This window comes from Hyperolius riggenbachi, chromosome 3 (assembly GCF_040937935.1).
Source record: "Hyperolius riggenbachi isolate aHypRig1 chromosome 3, aHypRig1.pri, whole genome shotgun sequence".
Lineage (NCBI taxonomy): Eukaryota > Metazoa > Chordata > Amphibia > Anura > Hyperoliidae > Hyperolius > Hyperolius riggenbachi.
In genome coordinates this window covers 145,330,986-145,354,979 of record NC_090648.1, presented here as the reverse complement: position 1 = coordinate 145,354,979, position 23,994 = coordinate 145,330,986, and the positions used below count along the sequence as shown (strand labels likewise).

The 23,994-nt window shown below is 43.4% G+C and overlaps 1 protein-coding gene across 2 annotated transcripts in view; it reads left to right on the top strand.

Moving 5' to 3' along the window:
- Positions 1–23,994, top strand: part of ANP32A (acidic nuclear phosphoprotein 32 family member A) — a 46,940-nt gene that overhangs the window by 5,661 nt on the left and 17,285 nt on the right. For both annotated transcript variants that reach the window (XM_068275054.1, XM_068275055.1), the window contains exons 2-4: positions 11,624–11,773; positions 20,892–21,014; positions 21,186–21,384. In XM_068275054.1, the coding sequence (XP_068131155.1) occupies positions 11,624–11,773; positions 20,892–21,014; positions 21,186–21,384 (472 nt within the window). The remainder of the gene's footprint in view (positions 1–11,623; positions 11,774–20,891; positions 21,015–21,185; positions 21,385–23,994) is intronic.

Below are 23,994 nucleotides of genomic sequence, written 5' to 3'. Positions count from 1 at the left end.
AAAGATAAGAGAGAAGAGAGAAGCTGCCCTAATCTAAATAATACACAGGCAGTGTGCAGAGAGGGGCCTGGAAGGGGGAAATGCATCACAGAACCACAACACTGAAGAACTTGGCAGCCTTCCAGACACAGGCTGACAAGTCTGACAAGAGGGAGATAAGTTGATTTATTACAGAGATGGTGATAGTAGAACGTGCTGCAGTAAGCCAGAGCACATTAGAATAGCTTTTGGAACTTGTAGGATGATAAAAAACAGGATGCAATTTTTGTTACGGAGTCTCTTTAAAGAGGAACTCCAGTGAAAATAATGTAATACAAAAAAGTGCTTCATTTTTACAATAATTATGTATACATGATTTAGTCAGTGTTTTCCCATTGTAAAATATTTCTCTCCCTGATTTACATTCTGACATTTACCACGTGGTGACATTTTTACTGCTGGCAGGTGATGTCAGTGGAAGGAGATGCTGATTGCTTTTTTTTTTTGGCAGTTGGACCCAGCTGTAAACAGCTGTTATTTCCCACAATGCAATGATGTTCACAGACAGGAAACTGTAAGGACCATGGTCCTGACATCACACTGTGGGAGGGGTTTCACCACAATATCAGCCATACAAAGCCCCCTGATGATCTGTTTGTGAAAAGGAATAGATTTCTTATGTGAAAGGGGGTGTCAGCTACTGATTGGGATGACGTTCAATTCTTGGTCCCGGTTTCTCTTTAAGGTGGATACAAGATAAAATATGGGGTTATTACAAATAGCCTCCTTACATATCTCGTGTATTCTCCTCCCAAATATTTTCTTTTCTTTTTATCCCTCCTATTACCTTATTAGCCACCTTTTCCACCACTACAGCATATCTACATCCTCTGTGACTGCATCTAAGCCACGAGGGCGTAGATATACGTCTTGTGCCTTAAGCACAGCTGTGTACAATTTGGCTTGCCCCTGTGCAAAACCTATGCCACTATTTACTGTAGCACTAATTGGTGAATTGGAGTATATGTTCCTTGAGCCAATAAGATTGATATTTACCATTAAAAATACTTTTATGCATATTTGTACCTGTATTTTATACTGTACCAATTTTTTCTCAATAAACACTTTTGGTTGATGAAAAAAAAATACTTTTATTTTCTCAGTTCATAGTGAGATATGCACACTGTAGCATTATTTCAGAATCAAATATCCTCACCATAGGTGTCGAGAGTAGGGATAGAGTTATTGCTGATTAAATAGGGACATAGCTACAATGTCAAAACTGCTCTGGTCCATAAGGTGGAAACGAGGTCTGAATGCAAAGTGGTTAGGTCATGTATTTCCCCATCTCTCCAACAGCCGCTGCGTTCCCTAGTCCAATATCACAAGTGCTCCCGAGTGCATCTCTTCAGGGGGCTCATAGAATCGCGAACGCAGAAAAATCACATGCCCTTTGCTTTTTCAAGATGGTGGTAGCCTGAATTTGATACAGCATCCCACTTATACGTTTTGAACAATGGGTGAGGTTTAGCTAGGTAGTATTGTACATTCTATTTATAATGCTGTGGTTGCAATATGTTCAAAGCTGTTCCTACTTTGGTTCCTGTTAAAGTTTGATGTTGTTTTACAATGACGAAAGGATGTGGAAACAAGGTTTTAAATCGGGATGATACCAGGATGTGGTTTATATTTTTGAACCGTAAAACTGTAATGTTGCTCCTGATTTAAATATACAGTGGATTGCGAACGTTTGGGCAACCTTGTTAATTGTCATGGTTTTCCTGTATAAATCATTGGTTGTTACGCTAAAAAATCAGTTAAGTATATCATGTAGGAGACACACACAGTGATATTTGAGAAGTGAAATGAAGTTTATTGGATGTACAGAAAGTGTGCAATAATTGTTTAGCTACCTAACGACCACGTCACGCCAATGGGCGTGACCGTGGCAGCAGCACCAGGACCGCCTAATGCCAATTGGCGTCAAGTCCTGGGGCCGGCTACTGCAGGAGATCGTGCACAGGCTGCGCGCGCATCTCCTGCTTGAGGGGCAGAGCTCCGCCCCGCCTTCAGTCTCCTCGGGGCGACTATTAGACAGTAAAACCGCCGTCTTTTGACTAAGTACAGCGCTGGGATGTGCAGCAGCGCTGTACTGGGGACAGCCGTGTGACACGGCTGTCCCCCTGGAGCACAAGAGAGCAATCGGCTCTCATAGGCAGAAGCCTATGACAGACGATCACCAGGATTGACCGTCTGGGGGGGAGGGAGGGGTTTTAGAAAACAAAAAAACAACAACAACATTTATTAATAAAAATATAATGTAAATATTTGTTTAAAAAAATAAAAATAAACACTGTGTGTGTGTGTGTGTGTGTGGGGGGGGGGGGGGGGGGTCAGACCCCACCAACAGGAAGCTCTGTTGGTTGGGAGAAAAGGGAGGGGAAGAAATCACTTGTGTGCTGAGTTGTGCGACCCTGCAGCTATGCCTTAAAGCTGCAGTGGTCAATTATGTACAAATTGGCTTGGTCTTTAGGGGGGTTTAACACTGTCGTCTTCAAGTGGTTAAACAAAATTAGGCAGGTACATAAATTTGGGCACCACAAAAAAGAAATGAAATCAATATTTGGTAGATCCTCCTTTTTCAGAAATTACAGCCACTAAACGCTTACTTTAGCTCCAATGAGAGTCTGGATTCTGGTTGAAGGTATTTTGGACCATTCCTCTTTACAAAATCTTTAATTCATTAAGGTTTGATGGCTTCCGAACATGGACATCTCTCTTTAACTCACACAACAGATTTTCAATTATATTCAGGTCTGGGGACTGAGATGGCCATTCCAGAACGTTGTACTTGTTCCTCTGCATGAATGCCTTAGTGGATTTTGAGCAGTATTTAGGGTCCTTGTCTTGTAGAAAGATCCAGCCCCAGGGCAGCTTCAGCTTTGTCACTGATTCCTGGACATTGTCTCCAGAATCTGCTGATACTGAGTGGTATCCATGCGTTCCTCAACTTTGACAAGATTCCCAATCCCTGCACTGGCCACACAGCCCCACAGCATGATGGAACCACCACCATATTTTACTGTAGGCAGCAGGTGTTTTGCTTGGAATGCTGTGTTCTTTTTCCTCCATGCATAACCCCCCTTGTTATGCCCAAATAACTCAATTTTAGTTTCATCAGTCCACAGCACCTTATTCCAAAATGAAGCTGGCTTGTCCAAATGTGCTTTAGCATACCTCAAAAAGCTCTGTTTGTGCTGTGGGCGGAGAAATGTCTTCCTCTGCATCACTCTCGCATACAGCATCTGCTTGTGTAAAGTGCGCCACATGGTTGAACGATGCACAGTGACTCCATCTGCAGCAAGATGATGTTGTAGGCCTTTGGTGCTGGTCTGTGGGTTGCCTCTGACTGTTCTCACTATTTGTCGCTTCTGTTTATCCGAGATTTTAGTCTGCCACTTCGAGCCTTAACTTGATCTGAGCCTGTGCGGTCTTCCATTTCCTCAATGTTTCACTTTCACATACAGCATCTCCTTGTGTAAAGTGTGCCGAATGGTTGAATGATGCACAGTGACTCCATCTGCAGCAAGATGATGTTGTAGGTCTTTGGTGCTGGTCTGTGGGTTGACTCTGACTGTTCCCACCATTCATTGCTTCTGTATATCTGAGATTTTTCTTGGTCTGCCACTTTGAGCCTTAACTTGAATTGAGCCTGTGGTCTTCCATTTCCTCAGTATGGACATCTGAAATCTCTGAGACAGCTTTCTGTATCCTTCCCCTGAACCGTGATGGTGAACAATTTTTTCTTCAGGTCATTTGAGAGTTGTTTTGAGACTCTCATGTTGCTACTCTTCAGATAAAATTAAAATAGAAGGGAAACTTACAACTGACCCCTTTAAATACTCTTCCTCATAATTGGATTCACCTGTGTATGTAGGTCAGGGGTTACTGAGCTTACCAAGCCACTTTAAGTTCCAATAATTAGTTCTAAAGGTTTTGGAATCAGTAAAATGACAACAGTGCAACCATTTATGCACCTGCCTAATTTGGTGTACTTTCTGTAAATCCAATAAACTTAATTTCACTTCTCAAATATCACTGTGTGTGTCTCGTATATGATAAATTTAACTGACATTTTTTTTATCATAACAACCAACCATTTATACAGGAAAATCATGACAATTAACAAAGTTGCCCGAACCTTTACAGCTCACTGCATGTAACTATATGCTATTCACTTTATAGCTTCTTGATAACAACTAAAAATATAATTGTATTTGATTTTTTTTGTCTGTTGTTATTATTTATGAACAATTCTTTGTATAAACAATCGGAAATGATCGTTTGTGACCACTAATGGGGAAAAAAATCCTAACCAATCTGGTTACATTAATGAAATCTATGCAATTTTGTATCATTAGCGGCCACCTTAAGACTAAAATTTTATCTCATTCACAGGATCACAGGAGCTTTGTTTTGTTCCCAAAAAGTAGATGCTTTCATAGATCAGTAATATCTGGATCACACACCTGAAACAAGCATGCAGCAAATCTAGTCAAACTTCAGTCAAACTTCTGATTTGCATGCACGTTTATGTTCTATGGCTAAAAGCATTAGTTTATTTAGTTTAAAGGCAAATAAATATGTCAGCCTCTATATCCTTCTCACTTCAGGTATCCTTTAATATAGCTTTAAAAATCTGAAATTATGTTGCATTATTTCAGTCAACATGGAAAATACATTGTTATATATTTTTATTCAAGGAACATGAGTTGTTGGTACTATAAACTGAGGAGTCAGATGATTTTTGTACGAACTCCAGAGCCTTGCTAGTAATTACCACAATAACTTGGGAAAACCTCATTTCTTATAGATCCATCAATTATTCTCTGAGGTTTTTAAAGAAATAGTTAAAGTGGACCCAAAGCAAACAATTTTTCAAAATAAAAAATATTTAGTTGCAGCACTCTGACACATACAGAGATAAATAAGAACTTCTTCAAGCCTATGAGCATTTCAGTGCATGCTTTTCACCCTTCTCTTTTCATAACTAGGGTTATACAGGGGGCCGCCATTAGCATTTCCTCCTTTGCCGGACACTACCTACTCCACCAGTTTGCCGGATTCTGTCCCGGCAATAAGGGAGGGGTTCCTCCAATAAATGTAAAATATTTTATATTTGTCATCATGCAGCTGAAAAAAGGCTGCTATTTATTATTATTATTATTTAGAAAATAGATTTTATTTTTGAAATCTTGTATTTTTAATTTGGGTCCACTTTAATAAGTACCTTTTATTCCTGCATTTGGTACAGGATTGTACTTGTCAAATGACAGCGTGGCACTCTTTTGCAGACTTTAACCCATTTTGGAGTAAAGGCTCTGGTCCCTCTAAGAACCAGAGCCATTTTTACTTTTGCATTTCCTGATCACTATGATTGGCTCACAGTGATCATGAGCCAATGAAAATGGCTTCTGGCCAATGCACAAAACTACGCTGCATCAGGCTTAGGCAGCCACAAGTGAGCCGTAGTTTTAACCTGCAGTGGTCTCGAGGCGTTTAAAGAACCACTCCATTTATTACCCACTTCCCATGGCTGAACCATCCTCCCTTCATTGCCCCAATGGAAGGAGGTCAGAGTGTCTCACAATCTGGCCACACCCCCTGTCTGCCCTCTCATTTGAAGATATTACTCTTTTACTAAAGCCAGAGAAAGGAAAAATAGTATAGCAACATCCTACATTTAAGCAGAGGCTTAAATGTGACTGCTATGGGGCATACCTGTGCTCCCATAACAGGGAGTACTTTCATTTCCATTATGTGCAATACCCACAGTTTCATGGTTGGGAACACCTACATCTCTACAAAGGTAGAACTCACACTTCCACAGTGGTGATTACCTGCACCATCTTAAAGGACTCACGAGGTGACATGTGACATGATGAGATAGACATGTGTATGTACACTGCCTAGCACACAAATAACTATGCTGTGTTCCTTTTTTTTCTTTCTCTGCCTGAAAAAGTTAAAAAACAGGTATGTAAGTGGCAGTTCCTGTCCAGGTTGGGACCAGGTCGGACTCTACACACGCCAGACTGTAGGCAACGACGGGTCCGTCGTCACCTCCCGCTGGGCGGGCGTTCCAGCGACAGTCCGGCGTGTGTACAGTCTGTCTGCAGACTGATACGGCTGCATTTCCATAACTGCTATCCACACTAACGTAAAAGGGAGTATATGCCCCTTCATAGCAGGTATTACCCATACTTCCATAAAAAGGACAAAAACTGGAGGTACCGCTCCACCGCACCGTGAGAGACAGTGCTGGATCACGGGCACGGACTATGATTAAGGACTTTATGTTCGAAACATGTAAGTCAAGTGCTTTTCTGTAGATCTGGATATGTCCTGAATAAACTGATTAACACTGATGCGGAGACATTGTGCGGACCTTCCTTCGACTTCCATAAAAAGGAGTGTCTGCATCCCAATATTTGGTACTACTGATACGTTCATAAATGGGAGTCTCTGCAGCTCCATAACAAGGACTACCCACTACTTTACTTCTACAATGAGTACTACCCACACTTCCATAAAAGGGAGTGTCTGCACCTCCATAATGGGTGGTACACCACTTCCATAAAAGTGAGTGTCTGCACCTTAATAATGGGTGGTACCCCACTCCCATAAAAGGAAATGTCTGCACCTCCATAATGGGTGGTACCCCACTACCATAAAAGGAAATGTCTGCACCTCCATAATGGGTGGTACCCCACTCCCATAAAAGGGAATGTCTGCACCTCCATAATGGGTGGTACCCCACTTCCATAAAAGGCAGTGTCTGCACCTCCATAATGGGTGGTACTCCACCCATTGCTTTCTCTCCTATATTTGTACCTATATTTCAGGTATGTGAGTAAATAACTATCCAGGATCCTGTAAAGTCAAATGACACAAACTGATATTAAACATGCACAAAGAAAACCGTGTAAGTGCAAAGGCTGATAGCTCCCATACATTTTAGAAAGCCATGCAGAGTTCAGGTAAAGTTCGTAACACAATTTTCAGGTTCATGAACATTTGGAGAGAGAACAGCCGGGAGTTCTGTCGCATTAGGTGCGCATTTTCACACTCCATTACCACCGCACACCCAATCGACCACATCAACCCAAGATTTGGGTAGAAATTAAAATGATCGAATCAGATGGTCGATTGGACCACAAAATCACCAGATGTATGGGTACCTTAAGTCTAAGTGCAGAACAAAACCTTTTTGTAGTATTCATTCCAGCTCCTTTGATTCCTGTATTCTTTGTATTTTAATTCTGTCCATTAGCCCATCCCAGCATTCTATAAGAAGGCTGCAGCATCTAATCGCTGTGTGCAGATGGTGCTGTTTAATATTTTAGGACGTAGCTTCCATCTGATCAGAGCAAGGAAAGTGCTGCCACTTGACAGATGTCTTGCTGTCCTCAAACCTGGCGTTTTCTAAGATTTACATTAGCCTGTAGAGTAAGATATTTTGTAGCACATAATGCTTTTATCTTTTGTAGTATTATTTCAAGGCTCAGCACAGTTTATAGCTGGCTGCAGGTTGATATTTTAGTGTTAAGTAGCATTTTAAATGACTTTTGTTTTCAGTATCTTTCCAAATGCTTAAAGAGAAATTTATTTATTACAGTTCTTATTTAATTAGGTTATAATGTTTATGCCTTCTGTCAGTTCAGTGAAAACTGATATATTAATGACGAGGCGTAACAAAATTTCCTTCTAAAGTCTGAATTCTCCTAAGGGAGTGTTCCCCGGTACTCCATCTGGCTTCAGCGTCCAACAGCACTTATAGGAAGAAATGGATTAATGTACAGATATAGATTCAGCTCAGTGGGTCATTCTATGAGATCTTTGAAAGTTTGCATGCAGTGCCGTGGTAGCAGTCATTTCACCAGGAAATGAAGTAAGATTGGATGTACAGGTTTCAAAACTTTATGAAAGTTATTTTTCCCAGTTGAAGTGCCTGGTTGACATTGGGCATGATTCACAAAGCTTTTTCACCTGTTTTCCTCTGTTTTCTGTCCTCTTATCTGTTACATTTTTAAGCTTCCAAAGAGCAAAAATATAATATAATTAGGCAAAAAAAAGTAATATTAAAATTAAGTTAATCGGGAACAATTTACTTTGAGTGATTATGTTGCTTGTAAATGTGCTGAAAGGTTATTTTTATCAATTAGGTGATAAATAAGTTATTTATGAAAAGTTTTGTGAATAGAGCTCGATGTGGTATTTCAATTATGACCGCTTGACCCTCATTCATTCCAGCACCATGAGCTGCCCAGCACTGACTGAATGCCAGCAAAAGTTGCCAGTTGAAGTTTAATGGCTCATATTGCGCTTAAAGCTAATGTAACCCCGTTTCTTTAAAAAAAAAAAAAAGGCAGATACTCACCTAAGGAGAGGGGAGGCTTGGTCCTAATGAGCCATCCCTCTCCTCTCCCGGTGCTGCGCTGGCTCCTCCGTTCACATCCCCCACCGAGGGGAATTCGGAAGTCTTCGGGACGCGAGTGCGTCATAGAGGGCGCGCGTGCGCAGTGTAGAGCGGCCCGTCTTCGGGAGCACTCGGGCTCCCGAAGCATTTCCGAAGCCTCCCTTCGGCCAGGAGACAGCGGTATTTGACCGAAACGGTCGAATACCGCTACGGGGGAGCCAGGACAGCAGCGGCCACCGGGAGAGGAGAGGGAATGCTCTATGGCATAGTTCCCCAACCCTGTCCTTAAGGCCCACCAACAGTTCATGTTTTGCAGGAAACCACACACAATCACAGGTGAGGTCATTAGTGTCTCAGCAGAGCTGATTAACTACTCTCTGTGGATTTCCACAAAACATGCACTGTTGGTGGGCCTTGAGGACAGGGTTGGGGAACTCTGCTCTATGGGACCAAGAGCCTCCCTCTCCTTAGGTGAGTATCTGACTTTAAAAAAACAACGGTTCCCACTAGCTTTAAAGAGACTCTGAAGCGAGAATAAATTCTATTTTTTAACTTGTATTCCAGTCAATGACTATAAACCCTGCTAACCGCCGCTATCCCGCGGCAAAACGAGGGGTTTATACCCACCAAATCCCCTGCAAAATCCACGACTTTCTTGGTCGTGGATATTGCTGCTCATGGAGGCAGAGCTATGAGCTGCAGCTCTGCCTCTATGCGCGTCAATCTGCCGGCAGATCTCCGCCTCTCCCCCGCCCCTCTGTGAAGGCAGATTTGAGAGGGGCGGGGAGAGGCGGCGATCAGCCGGGATTGACGCGCTGAGAGGCAGAGCTACAGTCATTAGCTTTGCTTCATTCAGGAAGTGCTCCACGGACAAAGGAGAGGGGATTTGAAGGGTATAGAACCCAGGGCTGTGGAGTCGGTACAAAAATCTTCCGACTCCGACTCCTCAGTTTATAAAACCACGACTCCGACTCCGGGTGCCCAAAATTGCCTCGACTCCGACTCCTTAGTCTAATACTTAAAGGAATACTGTAGGGGGTCAGGGAAAAATGAGTTGAACTTACCCGAGGCTTCTAATGGTCCCCCGCAGACATCCTGTGCCCGCGCAGCCACTCACCGATGCTCTGGGCCTGCCTCCTGTTCACTTCTGGAATTTCAGACTTTAAAGTCTGAAAACCACTGCGCCTGCATTGCCGTGTCCTCGCTCCCGCTGATGTCACCAGGAGCATACAGCGCAGTCCCAGTATGGTCTGTGCCTGCGCAGTACGCTACTGGTGACATCAGCAGGAGCGAGGACACGGCAACGCAGATGCTGTGGTTTTCAGACTTTAAAGTCTGAGATTCCAGAAGTGAACCGGAGGCGGGGCCGGAGCATCGGTGAGTGGCTGCGCGGGCACAGGATGTCTGCGGGGGACCATTAGAAGCCCCGGATAAGTTCAACTCATTTTCCCCAGACCCCCCTACAGTATTCCTTTAACAGGGCTGTGGATTTTGTACAAAAATCATCCGACTCCGACTCCTCAGTTTATGAAAATCAACGACTCTGGGTGCCCAAAATGGCCCGAACTCCTCGACTCCGACTCCACAGCCCTGATAGAACCCTCGTTTTGCTGCGGAATAGCGGCGGTTTAGCAGGGGTTATGGAGGGAAGGAATACAAGTTAAAAAAATAGAATTTATCCTCGCTTCAGTCTCTCTTTAACACTAGCACTAATCCACAAACCATGCCTAAACCTAATCTCTTCCTAAATTATCCCTAACACCTCCCCTGCTTATTAGCCAGCGCTCGTTGCTCAGGCCTTTTGTCTAACCCTAGCATCACTCTGATTTAAAGTAACTGAAGCTGAATAACTAGGTTGCGCTTGGTGGGCGCATATCAAAGTATTGTATGTTACCTACTCCCCTGATGCCTTACTGTAACCATTCTTCTTTTGATGCCATTCCCCCCCCCCCCCATTTAACCCTATTTTTATTTTCCATTTTTAATAGCTTGGCCTCACCTTTCTTCCTACATGGATAACTGAAACGTTCTCTGGGCATGTATGCGCATGCGTGAGGCCCCGTTCACACTGCACGCGTTGCCGTCTGGATTTCAGCAATGCGTGCAGGAGGCCGACATGCATGACATCAGACAGTGCATAAACAGCACTGTCTGATGTTCACACTGCATGCGTTCCGGACCAATGCTGCACGCATTTTTTCACAAAATGCGCGGCTGACCCATTCACTTACGTGAATGGGATCAGCCACACGACGCATAGAAACACAGATAGCGTGTATGTGTTGCATTCCGAAAGGCACGGCCATCCGCGTTTCATGATGTGAACGTAGCCTGAGTCATTTGATAGAATATAGCTTTGGCTATTTTGGATTGTGGCTACACTTAAGTCTATTGGCAATGTGATTCGGCACATATATGCGAACGCTTTTTTTTTTTTTTAGCTTCCTATTGATTGTGTTCTGCATAATACCAAGACTGTTGTTTGTTTCATCCCAGGCTGATAAAATTATCATTTACGATATATTGTTTTATTATGAAAAGTGTAGCCTTTCACTATTAGGCAGACTTTACCTATATTGTATCACACCAAGACTTTAGACAGCAATATTACTGTTACATATTACAGTTTACTGCAAGTAACACTGTTAGCACGACCCATGGTATTCAAGTAACGTGAGCGTTGCTACGGTATTGACATTACTGATGTGTTACCATAGCAATGCTCCTGTATTTCAGTACCGTGGGTTGTGCTACAGGTGTAACTTTGGGCACCCTGCTGGTAGTAGCGGTAACATTGTCATACACTGTCTACGCACAGCAATATTACCATAGCTTGGTGCATCAACTCCGTGGCTTCTAATTGTATATTCTTACTTGTTACTGGTTAGACTAGACTTGATTAATAAATGTAACTTTGTCAATTAGCACCTGGGAGCAGAACAGTGGTCTCAGTCGCAATGAGATAGCAGGTTGGATTTCTGGTTGACGCATAAAGGCTGCCATAGACATGTTCAACCTTTCCCAAGAGCCATCTAAACTGTGTGTGAGGCTTACGTTTTTTTTCACTTTTCGCTTGCCTTGGGCAACCCTTGCATCAGATCCATTACGTTCTTGTTACTTTAGAAGTTTATACCTTCACATTCATTATGTTTTGTTTCCTATCAGGTGAAGGAGCTTGTGTTGGATAACTGCCGGTCAAAAGAAGGAAAAATAGAAGGGCTCACAGATGAATTTGAAGAACTGGAATTTCTAAGCACAATAAATGTCTGTCTCAGCTCTGTTGCAAATTTACCGAAGCTAAACAAATTGAAAAAGGTAATTTGATCTGCTGGTGGTTTGGAATTTTCAAAGTGATAATATCCATATCTATGAACTACGTTTCATACAGACATCCCTTAACTGCTGTCCAGTCTCACTGGATCAGGGAACCATTTCTTGTTTGTATTGTTTACCAAGTGTCCTCTGGCCAAATGTATTTGGAGTAAAAAGTGTTACAGCAGAATGGCTGAATTTGTTGTACCAAATACAGAGACAATAGATCTACTTCCTCCAGCCAAACCTCCCTCATTTCCAACTCCATAATGAATGAAAGTTCAGTTGGTTTGCATCAGAAATCCAGGCCCCATTTACAGTAGTAATGGTGAGGCAGGGCTGAAGGCAGCAGAGCGAAGCACTGCACAATGTTAAAAGGCGCAGTGCATCAGTAATGGTGAGGCAGGGCTGAAGGCAGCAGAGAGAAGCACTGCACAATGTTATGAGGCTCAGTACAGCAGTAATGGTGAGGCAGGGCTGAAGGAAGCAGAGAGAAGCACTGCACAATGTTATGAGGCTCAGTACAGCAGTAATGGTGAGGCAGGGCTGAAGGCAGCAGAGAGAAGCACTGCACAATGTTATGAGGCTCAGGACAGAAGTAATGGTGAGGCAGGGCTGAAGGCAGCAGAGAGAAGCACTGCACAATGTTACGAGGCTCAGTACAGCAGTAATAGTGAGGCAGGGCTAAAAGCAGCAGAGAGAAGCACTGCACAATGTTACGAGGCTCAGTACAGTAGTAATAGTGAGGCAGGGCTAAAGGCAGCAGAGAGAAGCACTGCACAATGTTACGAGGCTCGGTACAGCAGTAATGGTGAGGCAGGGCTGAAGGAAGCAGAGAGAAGCACTGCACAATGTTATGAGGCTCAGTACAGCAGTAATGGTGAGGCAGGGCTGAAGGCAGCAGAGAGAAGCACTGCACAATGTTATGAGGCTCAGGACAGAAGTAATGGTGAGGCAGGGCTGAAGGGAGCAGAGAGAAGCACTGCACAGTGTTACGAGGCTCAGTACAGTAGTAATAGTGAGGCAGGGCTGAAGGTAGCAGAGAGAAGCACTGCACAATGTTACGAGGCTCAGTACAGCAGTAATAGTGAGGCAGGGCTAAAAGCAGCAGAGAGAAGCACTGCACAATGGTATGAGGCTCAGTACAGTAGTAATGGTGAGGCAGGGCTGAAGGCAGCAGAGGGAAGCACTGCACAATATTATGAGGCTCAGTACAGCAGTGATGGTGAGGCAGGACTGAAGGCAGCAGAGAGAAGCACTGCACAATGGTACGGGGCTCAGTACAGTAGTAATGGTGAGGCAGGGCTGAAGGCAGCAGAGGGAAGAACTGCACAATGGTACGAGGCTCAGTACAGTAGTAATGGTGAGGCAGGGCTGAAGGCAGCAGAGGGAAGCACTGCACAGTGTTACGAGGCTCAGTGCAGCAATAATAGTGAGGCAGGGCTGAAGGCAGCAGAGGGAAGCACTGCACAGTGTTATGAGGCTCAGTACAGGAGTAATGGTGAGGCAGGGCTGAAGGCAGCAGAGGGAAGCACTGCACAGTGTTATGAGGCTCAGTACAGGAGTAATGGTGAGGCAGGGCTGAAGGCAGCAGAGGGAAGCACTGCACAGTGTTATGAGGCTCAGTACAGGAGTAATGGTGAGGCAGGGCTGAAGGCAGCAGAGGGAAGCACTGCACAGTGTTATGAGGCTCAGTACAGGAGTAATGGTGAGGCAGGGCTGAAGGCAGCAGAGGGAAGCATTGCACAGTGTTATGAGGCTGAGTCTGCTCATAAAGCCAAACATTGGAGCGCAGCTGTGGAGTTCTGCTTAAAGAGAACCCGAGGTGGGATTTAATTATGTTAGTGGGGCACAGAGGCTGGTTGTGCAGCCTCTGTTGCCCCATGGTATGCCTTCAGGACCCCCCTGCGCACCGCTATACCCCCCGCAGTGCTAGCGACACACAGCGTGTCGCCAGCACAATGTTTACCTATGCCTGTCTGTTAGCACCACTCCTCCGTATCGGCGCTACCCGCCCGCGTCACTTCCCTCCAATCAGCAGGAGGGAAGGGAAGCGGGCGGGTAGCGCCGATACAGAGGAGGCGGGGGAGTGGCGCTAACAGACAGGCATAGGTAAACATTGTGCTGGCGACACGCTGTGTGTCGCTAGCACTGCGGGGGGTATAGCGGCACTCAGGGGGGTCCTGGAGGCACAGCATGGGGCAACAGAGGCTGGTGACTGTGTGCACAATCAGCCTCTGTGCCCCACTAACATAATTAAATCCCACCTCGGGTTCTCTTTAAAGGAATACTATCAATACCCAAGTGTTCTAAAATGACAATGTACAAATAATGTCTAAGTAGCTGTGTAAACATTTTCATACTTTTCATGTTAAATATAAGAGGCAAAAGCTGTAATTTATTGAGGGTAGGATTTAGCTATATTGGGACAAATCAATTGCAGAAGGGGTGTCTGCTTCAGTGCACAGCCAGAGTTGCATATCAGACTACAGAAAGCAAATATCAAACATACCAAACTCTGAAAGCAAAAACAGCATGAAAAGCTGTGACAATTAGTTATTATTATTTCCTCTGCTCTCTTCAGATACTTTAGTCAGAAACACAGGACACTGAAGCTGCAGCTGTTGGGAGCTGTTCTCTCTGTCGCACACACAGTTACACATAGAGTTAACTGATCAAGCGTGAGGGGAATTTCCCCTCTCCTCATGGCTCATTCTGCAGTTTTGGGGTCAGTAAAGTTTTAAAGTATTTTGATAACAGTAAACAAGAGGTTGGTACTAAAATGTATACACCAGTACTTAGCAGCACTTCCCAAACAATTCCTGTGTCAATTGAAAAAATATGTGAATCGATAGTATTCCTTTAAGGCTCTGATCTGACAAAGCTGCAGGCTATTCTTTAACAGAAATAAAAGAAAGCTGCAAGCTTAGTCTTGAGTAGTTGTGGGGGGTGCTACTTCTTTATCCCTTTACTTCTGCCTACATAGAATGAAACCTGTTGCTTGGCTTGGAGCTAAGCATTGTGTTGTACAGTGTTTGCTCCTAAACCGTCACCAGAAATGATCTCTAATTATTATTTCAGGCAGTAATCATTTAAAGTGTGTAGATAGCTCACTGGGCTAAGCTATGCAGATGGACACTGATAGTTGGCTGCCATAGCTGGAGCAGGGTAGATGAGATGGGGAGACAGCAGCACAAATCTGTCACCGACTTTACAGTGATAATCCTAGTGGAGCTGACGGGGACAGAAAACTTACATTTTTGGCAAATAGCTCCAAACTATTTCATAGCTGGGCTATAAAAAATATTCAAATTAATGTTTAATCAAAACATATCCAGGTAGTCAGAAAACCCGTTTTTTGAGGGGAGTCTTTTTAATGGGAATACAAACAATGATAGCCTAAAACAATTCCTAATCCTTTCCTACAGTAGAAAATACCTCTTTCTCTGTGGCCATTAGAGAGATTTTCCTGAATTACAAAACCACACACTCACTCTCTCTCTATCTATCTATCTATATATCTATCTATCTATATATATATACCGTATATACTCGCAAGCAAGCCGAATTTTTCACCCCCCAAAAGTGGGCCAAAAGTTGGGGGGTCGGCTTGCTTGCGAGTCATGTGTGGGTGGGTGGGTAGGTGCTGTCCCTCCCCGCTCCCCCTGCGGCCGCCGCTGCTGCTATTACCTCAGGCGGCGCCGCTTCCTCTATCCCCGTCCTCCTCCGGTAGTAACTCATTCACAGCAGCGCGCCCCCCGCTGCTGTGATGACGCAGGAAACCATAGAGAGCGGTTCCCATAGTAACGGCATCGCGCTACAGGAAGCCGCTCTCTATGGTTTCCTCGTCATCACAGCAGCGAGAGGCGCGCTGCTGTGAATGAGTTACTACCGGAGGAGGACGGGGATAGAGGAAGCGGCGCCGCCTGAGGTAATAGCAGCAGCGGCGGCCGCAGGGGGAGCGGGGAGGGACAGCACCTACCCACCCACCCACCCATACTGGGGCACTATGCTAGCTATATGGGGCACTATACTAGCTATAATGGGGCACTATACTAGCTATACTGGGGGCACTATACTAGCTATACTGGGGGCACTATACTAGCTATACTGGGGGCACTATACTAGCTATACTGGGGGCACTATACTAGCTATACTGGGGGCACTATACTAGCTATACTGGGGGCACTATACTAGCTATACTGGGCACTATACTAGCTAAACTGGGGCACTTCACTAGCTATACTGAGCACTATACTAGCTATACTGAGCACTATACTGAGCACTATACTAGCTATACTGGGGCATTTTACTAGCTATACTGAGCACTACCTACCTATACTGAGCACTATACTAGCTATACTGAGCACTATACTAGCTATACTGTGGCATTTTACTAGCTATACTGAGCACTACCTACCTATACTGAGCACTATACTAGCTAAACTGGGGCACTTCACTAGCTATAATGAGCACTATACTAGCTATACTGAGCACTATACTAGCTATAATGAGCACTATACTAGCTATACTGGGGCATTTTACTTGCTATACTGAGCACTACCTACCTATACTGGGCACTATACTAGCTATACTGGGACATACTGGGGGGATCACGCGGCCAGCGTTTCCTACCCCCGGCTTACATGAGGGTCAATCATTTTTTCCTGTTTTTTGGGGTAAAAGTGGGGGGGTCGGCTTACATGCGGGTCGGCTTGCTTGCGAGTATATACGGTATATATATCTCTTGTGTGTCTATCTATATAAAACTGTTACTGAGACAGCAAACACGATCTCCTTAGTGAGGACCTGGAAATTCTCACAGAAGTGTAATGCTAGGTACACACTATACAATTTTCTAGCAGCTTTACCTGCCGGATCGATTATTTCCAGTATGTCCGCTCTGAATTTTTATTCATTTTTCATTTTTTTAATTGTTTTTTCGATCGATTTTTTTTTCAGTTCTATTAAAAACGATCGTAAAATCGATCGAAATTCAGATCGAACAAGTTGGAAATAATCAATCTGGCAGGTAAATCTGCCAGAAAATTGTATGGTGTGTACCTAGCATAAAACCTGCTTCACTCTGTTCTACTACAGAAAAGTTTTGGCTGGATTTCCACTTTTAACAGTCCTGTGCCATAGACTCTGATATTTAGGGGGTTGGTGTCTATGAGTATTTGTAATGATCATAAAGTCAGTTTCTGTGCACCTAGCAAGCACCTGATTGCCCAGGAGCACTCTACATCAGATGATTATTATTTATATAATTGTGTATTTACATTGTGCAGACATTTTCCACAGCGCTTTACAAAATCTGTAGTCATTTTGAACTTCACAGTTCTGTTATATCCTTTAGGAACAGTGTATCGTGTATGCCAAGTAGATGGCAGCAAAGCTCAAGTTTCTTGTGTTCCTCCAGCTGACAATATAAAAAGTGCTAAAAAAAAAAGCAGTTGCAGAATTCGAAGTTTCCCCAGTAGGTGAAAGCTGCAGTGTATGGCAGTCGCAGCTTGGCAATATCACGGTGAATGGTGCACTGCTAAGCATTGTGCGGTATGAAAGGCTGCAGCATGGGGGGAAATAGCAGATTTTGTAAATAGCCTATCACAGAGCACAGCTCTTTTAAAGTGCCTTTTCTTTGTAAATAGTGGAAATGTATGTTTGTATGTATTATTCTTTATAACATCACAGCAGTCTTATTTATCTACAGACTGAGTCTGTAGAGTAATAATGGCTGCTGTGGGCTGCACTTCTGCTTGTATTTTCCTTTATTCCTCAACCATGACTGTGTCACTTATTTATTCTGCCCTTCAGGGGAAGGCCTATGTGTATGAATACATGTAGAGTAATATGTATGTGTATCTGTATATTAGCAAAAAGGGTTTTGCAGTTTTTATGGCTTAAAGAAACACTATCGATTAACATGATAAAGGGGAAAGTGGCGCCCAGAGAAGATAAAATACGCTTCAAACAAATAAAATGAAAAAAAGTGAGGTGGCTTGCCTCAACGAAGACAAATTCATGTATTAGGCGGCTTATTTGTGGCTACAAGCACTATTAGGCACTGCTATTTGGCCTGAGGAAGTGGGTATGCACCCACAAAACGTGTTGCCAGTGCAATACAATTCTATTAAAGCGGAATATAACCCTGCATTTCAACTTTGCTCTAAAACATTATTTACAGTATATTATATGCAACCAGCATTTTTTTTTTTACTAGACCAGCATTGGAAGGGTTACACAGTGCTTTAAAGTTCCTGGAGAGAACTGCAGACGCATCCGAAGCGGACATAGATACATTTTGTTTACATAAATGTATCTAAGTGTTGAATGTGACTCACTCTCTCTAACTGAGAAGGAGCCTCAGGACAGCCAAAGAGTGTGTAACATTTCTCAATAGATACATTAAACTAAATAGAATGTAACAATCTGAACTTCTGCATATCTCTCCACGGAACTTTAAACCTCTGTGTTTAACCCTTTGCATATAATATAAATGCTGTAAATAATGTTTTAGAGCAAAGATGAAATGCAGGGTTATATTCCGCTTTAATATGTGAATTTGTATTCATTGAGGTAAGCCACCTCACTTTTTTCATTTTATTTGATTTTAACTTATTTGCTGGGCACTTCTTTCCCCTTTATCCTGGGCCTTCAACCTCGTTTTTTGAGGGGGGTCAACCCTTTTTGACCAATTTAGGTCATTTGAGGTTTGCTTTTTATCAAGAGTGCGACCATCACCAGCTCTGTCTGGTCACCAAAGTGGAGTTGGGGTTATACATCCCCACCTGCTTCTAGTGGTCATTTGCCCTTCTGCAACCCACCTTTGTGAGTATAATCCATCCGCATATTTTACATACTTCTGGTACTGTGACATACTGCACCATTTGGGCTCCTATTGTCTCTGTGTTTTCTTTCTACAGGGTGTAATTTTTATTATCCCTACTTTTTATCGATTTACATGTTTTAATTTTTTCAATTGAGATAGGAAATGTTTGAGAAGTGCTGCTAAATACTGGTGTATAAATTTGAATTCGTATCTCTTTGTTTACTGTTATCTAATTCCTTTCACACTTTTCTGACAGCAAATCTGAAGGTATAGTGAGCCATTGGTGCGGGGGGGGGGGGGGGGGGAATTCTCTCACACTGCAGCTGTGTGTGTGAGAGAGAGAAAGCTCTGCCTGTCGCTCTGCCTGTCTCTGACTGAGCTCTCTGCAGAGAGCAGAGGAAATGTATCTTATGTGCAACATAAACATTTGTAATTGTGTGAAACCTGGCAGGCTTTTCATATAACTCTGCTTCTATATTACACTTTTCTTAACATGTCAGACTGCAGAGATTCATACCTTTGCAAATGGGACATTGCAAACATTGCTAAATCCTACACACAATGAATTACAGCTTTTGCCTCTGATATTTAACATGAAAAGTAGGAAAATGTTTACACAGCTACTTAGACATTATTTGTACATTGTCATTTTAGGACACTTGGTTTGATGGTGTTCCTTTAAATGTGCATACAGTTCTTTTAAATCTACCAGTTTTCTTCTATTTTATCTGTTATGATAAAGCTAGTGCTTCAGCTCTGTGATGTGGTTTTTTTTTTCTTTCTTTTACTACTATGGGATCATTTTTGAGACTCAATGTGAATTGATTGTGCTTAATGTGACTATGAAGCGCATGGAAATGGTAATGCAGTCATATTCTGGAAAATATAATTGTATGCACAGTAGTAATACCATGTTTTATATGGAATGTCTTGGTGTCTCATTATTTTCATTGTAAAGGGTTACATTTTAATTGTTAGATGTGTACAGCAGTCATGCCAGTGTGACAAACCGGATTCATTCAACTGCTAAAGCTAGGTAGACCTGCTAGATGACACTCAGCCAAGACTTTCCGGAATGGCTTTGAATATAGCATGTCTACAGTTGCCCCTGACGTCTCCTAAAGATCTTAAAGAAAACCTGTACTGAGAAAAGTGGCCCCTGGGGGGTACTCACCTCGGGAAGGGAAAGCCTCCGGATCCTATCGAGGCTTCCCCCGTCCTCCTCCTGCGTCCCAAGGGAGTCCTGCTGTGCCCCTCTGAACGTCGGCGATGTAAATATTTACCTTTCCGGGTCCGGCGCAGTAGCGCCGCTGCGCTCCGAAGTAGGCGGAAATACCCGATCTCAGTCGGGTCCGTTCTACTGCGCAGGCGCAAGTCTCCGGCGCCTGCACAGTAGAACGAACCCGACTGAGATCGGGTATTTCCGCCTACTTCGGAGCCAAAAGCCTAAACGGCGCCCCCGCTGGAGCCTGGAAAGGTTAATATTGAACAGGCTGACGGATTTGTCGGGCCGGCTTTGAAGGGCTGCAGCGAGGCCCCCGTGGGACAGAGGAGGACGGGGGAAGCCTCATTAGGATCCTGAGGCTTCCCCCTCCTGAGGTGAGTACCCCTCGGGGGAGTTTTCCTAGTTACAGTGTCTCTTTAAAGAGAATGGATGGAGAAACCATTACTTAGTCAAGAGTACCTTTCTAGACTATACAACAAGGAAAATCCAGAACGGGGTTGGCAGAACCATAGTAATAAAGCTCTTTATGGTAACACCAAAGTGCCAGGAAAACCAAGCAAGTGTATGGGCACCTTAAAGGATACCTTCGTGCAAAAATAATTTAAAAATGTGGGGAGCAGGCATGTGAAGTGGGCTCTCCTTATGCCCACCGCTCCTGTCGTTCTCCTCCGTCCCCTCTTACTTCCTGGTCGGTGTGGTCATGGCTGACTGCACAGGCGCTGCCCGGCGGCGCGTGTCCTTTGATCGCACAACCGTGGTCGGGAGCGTTCTTTGCATGCGCACTATATAGTTGTGACGTAATGCGCATGCGCAGAGAGCTCCTGGCTGCAGCTGAGCGATCAAAGGTTGCGCAGCCCCTTTGTAGGCCATGGACTCACTTGCCGTCCTCCCGGGCTGCTCCTTTATTATGTAGTCAGCTCTGGTAGCTGTCCGGTAGTAGAAAGCATTAAAATAATGATAAAAAGCTGAGAGTTCTACTGCACCATACCACTTTAATAATGTCTTCATGATGTGGATTCAGCTCTGTTGTTCATAGTTGTGCATTACTTTTTGTTCATCTGCAGTTGGAGTTGAGCGATAATAACATTTCTGGAGGACTGGAAGTGCTGGCAGAGAAATGTCCGAACCTCACACATCTCAACCTGAGTGGAAACAGAATAAAAGATTTGAGCACAATAGAACCTCTGGTGAGAAGGCTGTTATTTCTTGTTGTTTGAATGAAGCATTTGTTAGAGTATGCATTGCAAAGCAGGGCATTCCAGTTCATTCGGTGTGTGAATGTTGCTCCCAGACCCGTTACAACTCACTTCTGTTTTATCGGCTGCAATTATTCTAAACATTATTTTTCCCATCTGCAGAAAAAATTAGGAAGCTTAAAGAGCTTAGATCTGTTTAACTGTGAGGTAACCAACCTCAATGAGTATCGAGAAAATGTCTTCAAACTGCTACCCCAGCTCACTTATCTAGATGGATATGACAAAGATGACAAGGAGGCCCCCGATTCTGATGCCGAAGCCTATGTGGAGGGCTTAGATGATGATGAGGAAGAAGAGGATGGTGGGTACTGGATCTATCTGTTTCCCCACTTCATATTTGTTTCCTTGTTATTTGCGCATAAGGGAGATTTTTGAAAAAAAAAACCTATGTCTGAATGAAGCCTTGATCCTTCTGGTCTCTTTACTAAGGTAGCCATACAGGAATTTTTCCAGCAGATTTGATCACTTTGAACAAACCTACCTGTGATCTATTGATTACAAAAATCCAGTCCATGAACTTCTGAGCCAGTTTCAGACAAAGCTTGGTGCAGTGCTGCACTAGCAGCACCTGCACGATTACCATATTTCTACCAAGGTTTTATTAAATGGTGCAAAGGGATACATTAGTCCCTACTACCTGATCAGTTGCTAGCTGTTTTGTCCCATATATTAGCTTGCTCACTCTGTAGCAGCTAATACTCAGCTGTGGTTGAGTTGCTCCTGAGGGGGGAAGAAAAGCAGTGGCATTTAAAGTGTACTGGAGCCAGAGTTCGAGTACACAATCACATGCTTAGCTAAGAAGAGGGAAGCCTCTGGATCCCATTAAGGCTTCCCATGGCATCTGCGGGGTTGTCGGTATTCCGGTCGGGGCTATGCTCCTCTTTAAGCACAAGCGCGCTGTATTGCACCTGCGCAGTAAGCCGCTCGTGCTTGGAGGATCCAGAGGCTTTTCTTCTTAGGTAAGTCTGTGTTTCTGAAACCGAGCTTCAGCTTGGGTTCTCTTTAAGACATTTCTGTGCTGGCTCTTTGTTGTTACTGCTGTCTTCACCATTTCCCTGGCCTGAGAATTTGTCAAGTGCTGCAAAAAGTGGTGGCCTCTTTATCCACATTAAAGGTATTGGTGGGTTTAGTATTATCAGATCCAGGGCTGATCATTTTCAAGGACCCAGGTAGCCAGTGTTCTTTATTCCAAGTGACACCTAATGGCGGTCATCTGTGATTGTAGCCAATGGAGCGTTTATAAAAATGTGCTGCTGGTTCTTTGATTTAACAAACTGGCTCTTGGAATTCATATACGCTTGTCCATTCCTGGTCAGAGCTCTTTGGAGGCTGCCCTTGCAGTCTAATGAGAGATATATAACCCTTATGTTTAAAAGTGCTCTCTGTTGCTCATAGCTAGAAATTCAATTTCTTACACAGAAAAATCACACCTATAATTTGATCGGCTACCATGCCAACCCAGCTAAGTTTTTTTTTTTTTTTTTCCCTACAATTTATTTTTGTTTCACAAGACAAATATGTAGTGATTTAATAAAAAAATAATGGAAATAAGGATTTTCAAATGTTAATTATCTTTTTGAATAGGGACCTAAATGTATTCTTAAAGGATACCCGAGCTGAGCTTGAAATAAATAAAACAGATGCTACGTGTGTTTGTGGGAAGTTGTGTAGATTCTGTGGCAAACTCCCCTGTGCCAGCGTCCCATTTTGTTTAGATGTAAAAATGCCCTGTTTCTTCTGGTAAGTAGGGCAGTTTGGTGCCCTTTGACCCGGACATACTTCTCTGTGCATGCGCAGTATATCAGGTTGGCAGCCTTGTGACTGCGCTCTCCCTGTAGAAGGAGATGAGCGGGGCACATAATCACAAGGCTGCTGACCTGACATACTGCGCATGTGCAGAGAACTATGTCCGTATCACAGGGAGCCAACAGTGCCGACTTACTAGACAAAATGTACAGCTACACGGGGGGGAGGAGTAAGAATCTGCACACACATGTAGCGTCCGTTTTTTTCAAGCTTGGCTCGGGTATCCTTTAAAGCGGACCCAAAGCAAACATTTTTTTTTTAATTAAAAATATTTAGTTGCACCACTCTGACACATACAAAGATAAATAAACACTCCTGCAAACCTATGATCATTTCAGTGCATGCTTTTCACCCTTCTCTTATCATAACTAGGGTTATACAGGTGGCAGCCATTAGCAATTCCTCCATTGCCGGACACCATCTACTCCACCAGTTTGCCGGATTCTGTCCCAGCAATTTGAAAGGAAGGGAGGGGTTCCTCCAATAAATGTAAAATATTTTATATTTGTCATCATGCAGCTGAAAAAAGGCTGCTATTTATTATTATAATTTAGAAAATAGATTTTATTTCTGAAATCTTGTATTTTTAATTTGGGTCCACTTTAAGTTATAAATACTTTGGTCAGCTAAAACTCAGTATTTACCATTGTGCCAACCAATTGCTGCACCTGGCAAATTATTGTTCTTGGATTAAAAAAACAAAAAATGATCCATGGGAATGGATTGTTTCAGCTCATGATAAAGTAAGCAGAGTGGGGCATCCTTGATCTGGACTTCTGCTCCAGTTTTTCTTGACCTTCTGTTGATAAATCTGCCCACTGCATCTATGACAACATCACCCTAATGTTCTACAGGTGTCAATGCTAAGTTCTGAGTTTGGTCACTGTATGTGACATGACTCATTCACTTAAAAGAGGTCTACTTCTTACACATACAGTATATATATATATATATATATATATATATATATATATATATATATATATATATAGGCTGCACGATTTGGGCTAAAAATTGAAATTGCGATTTTTCTGTCAAAAATTGTGATTTCGATTTTTTTTTTTCACGATTTTTTCCAAAACAAGCTGTAGCACTAAATTCACAA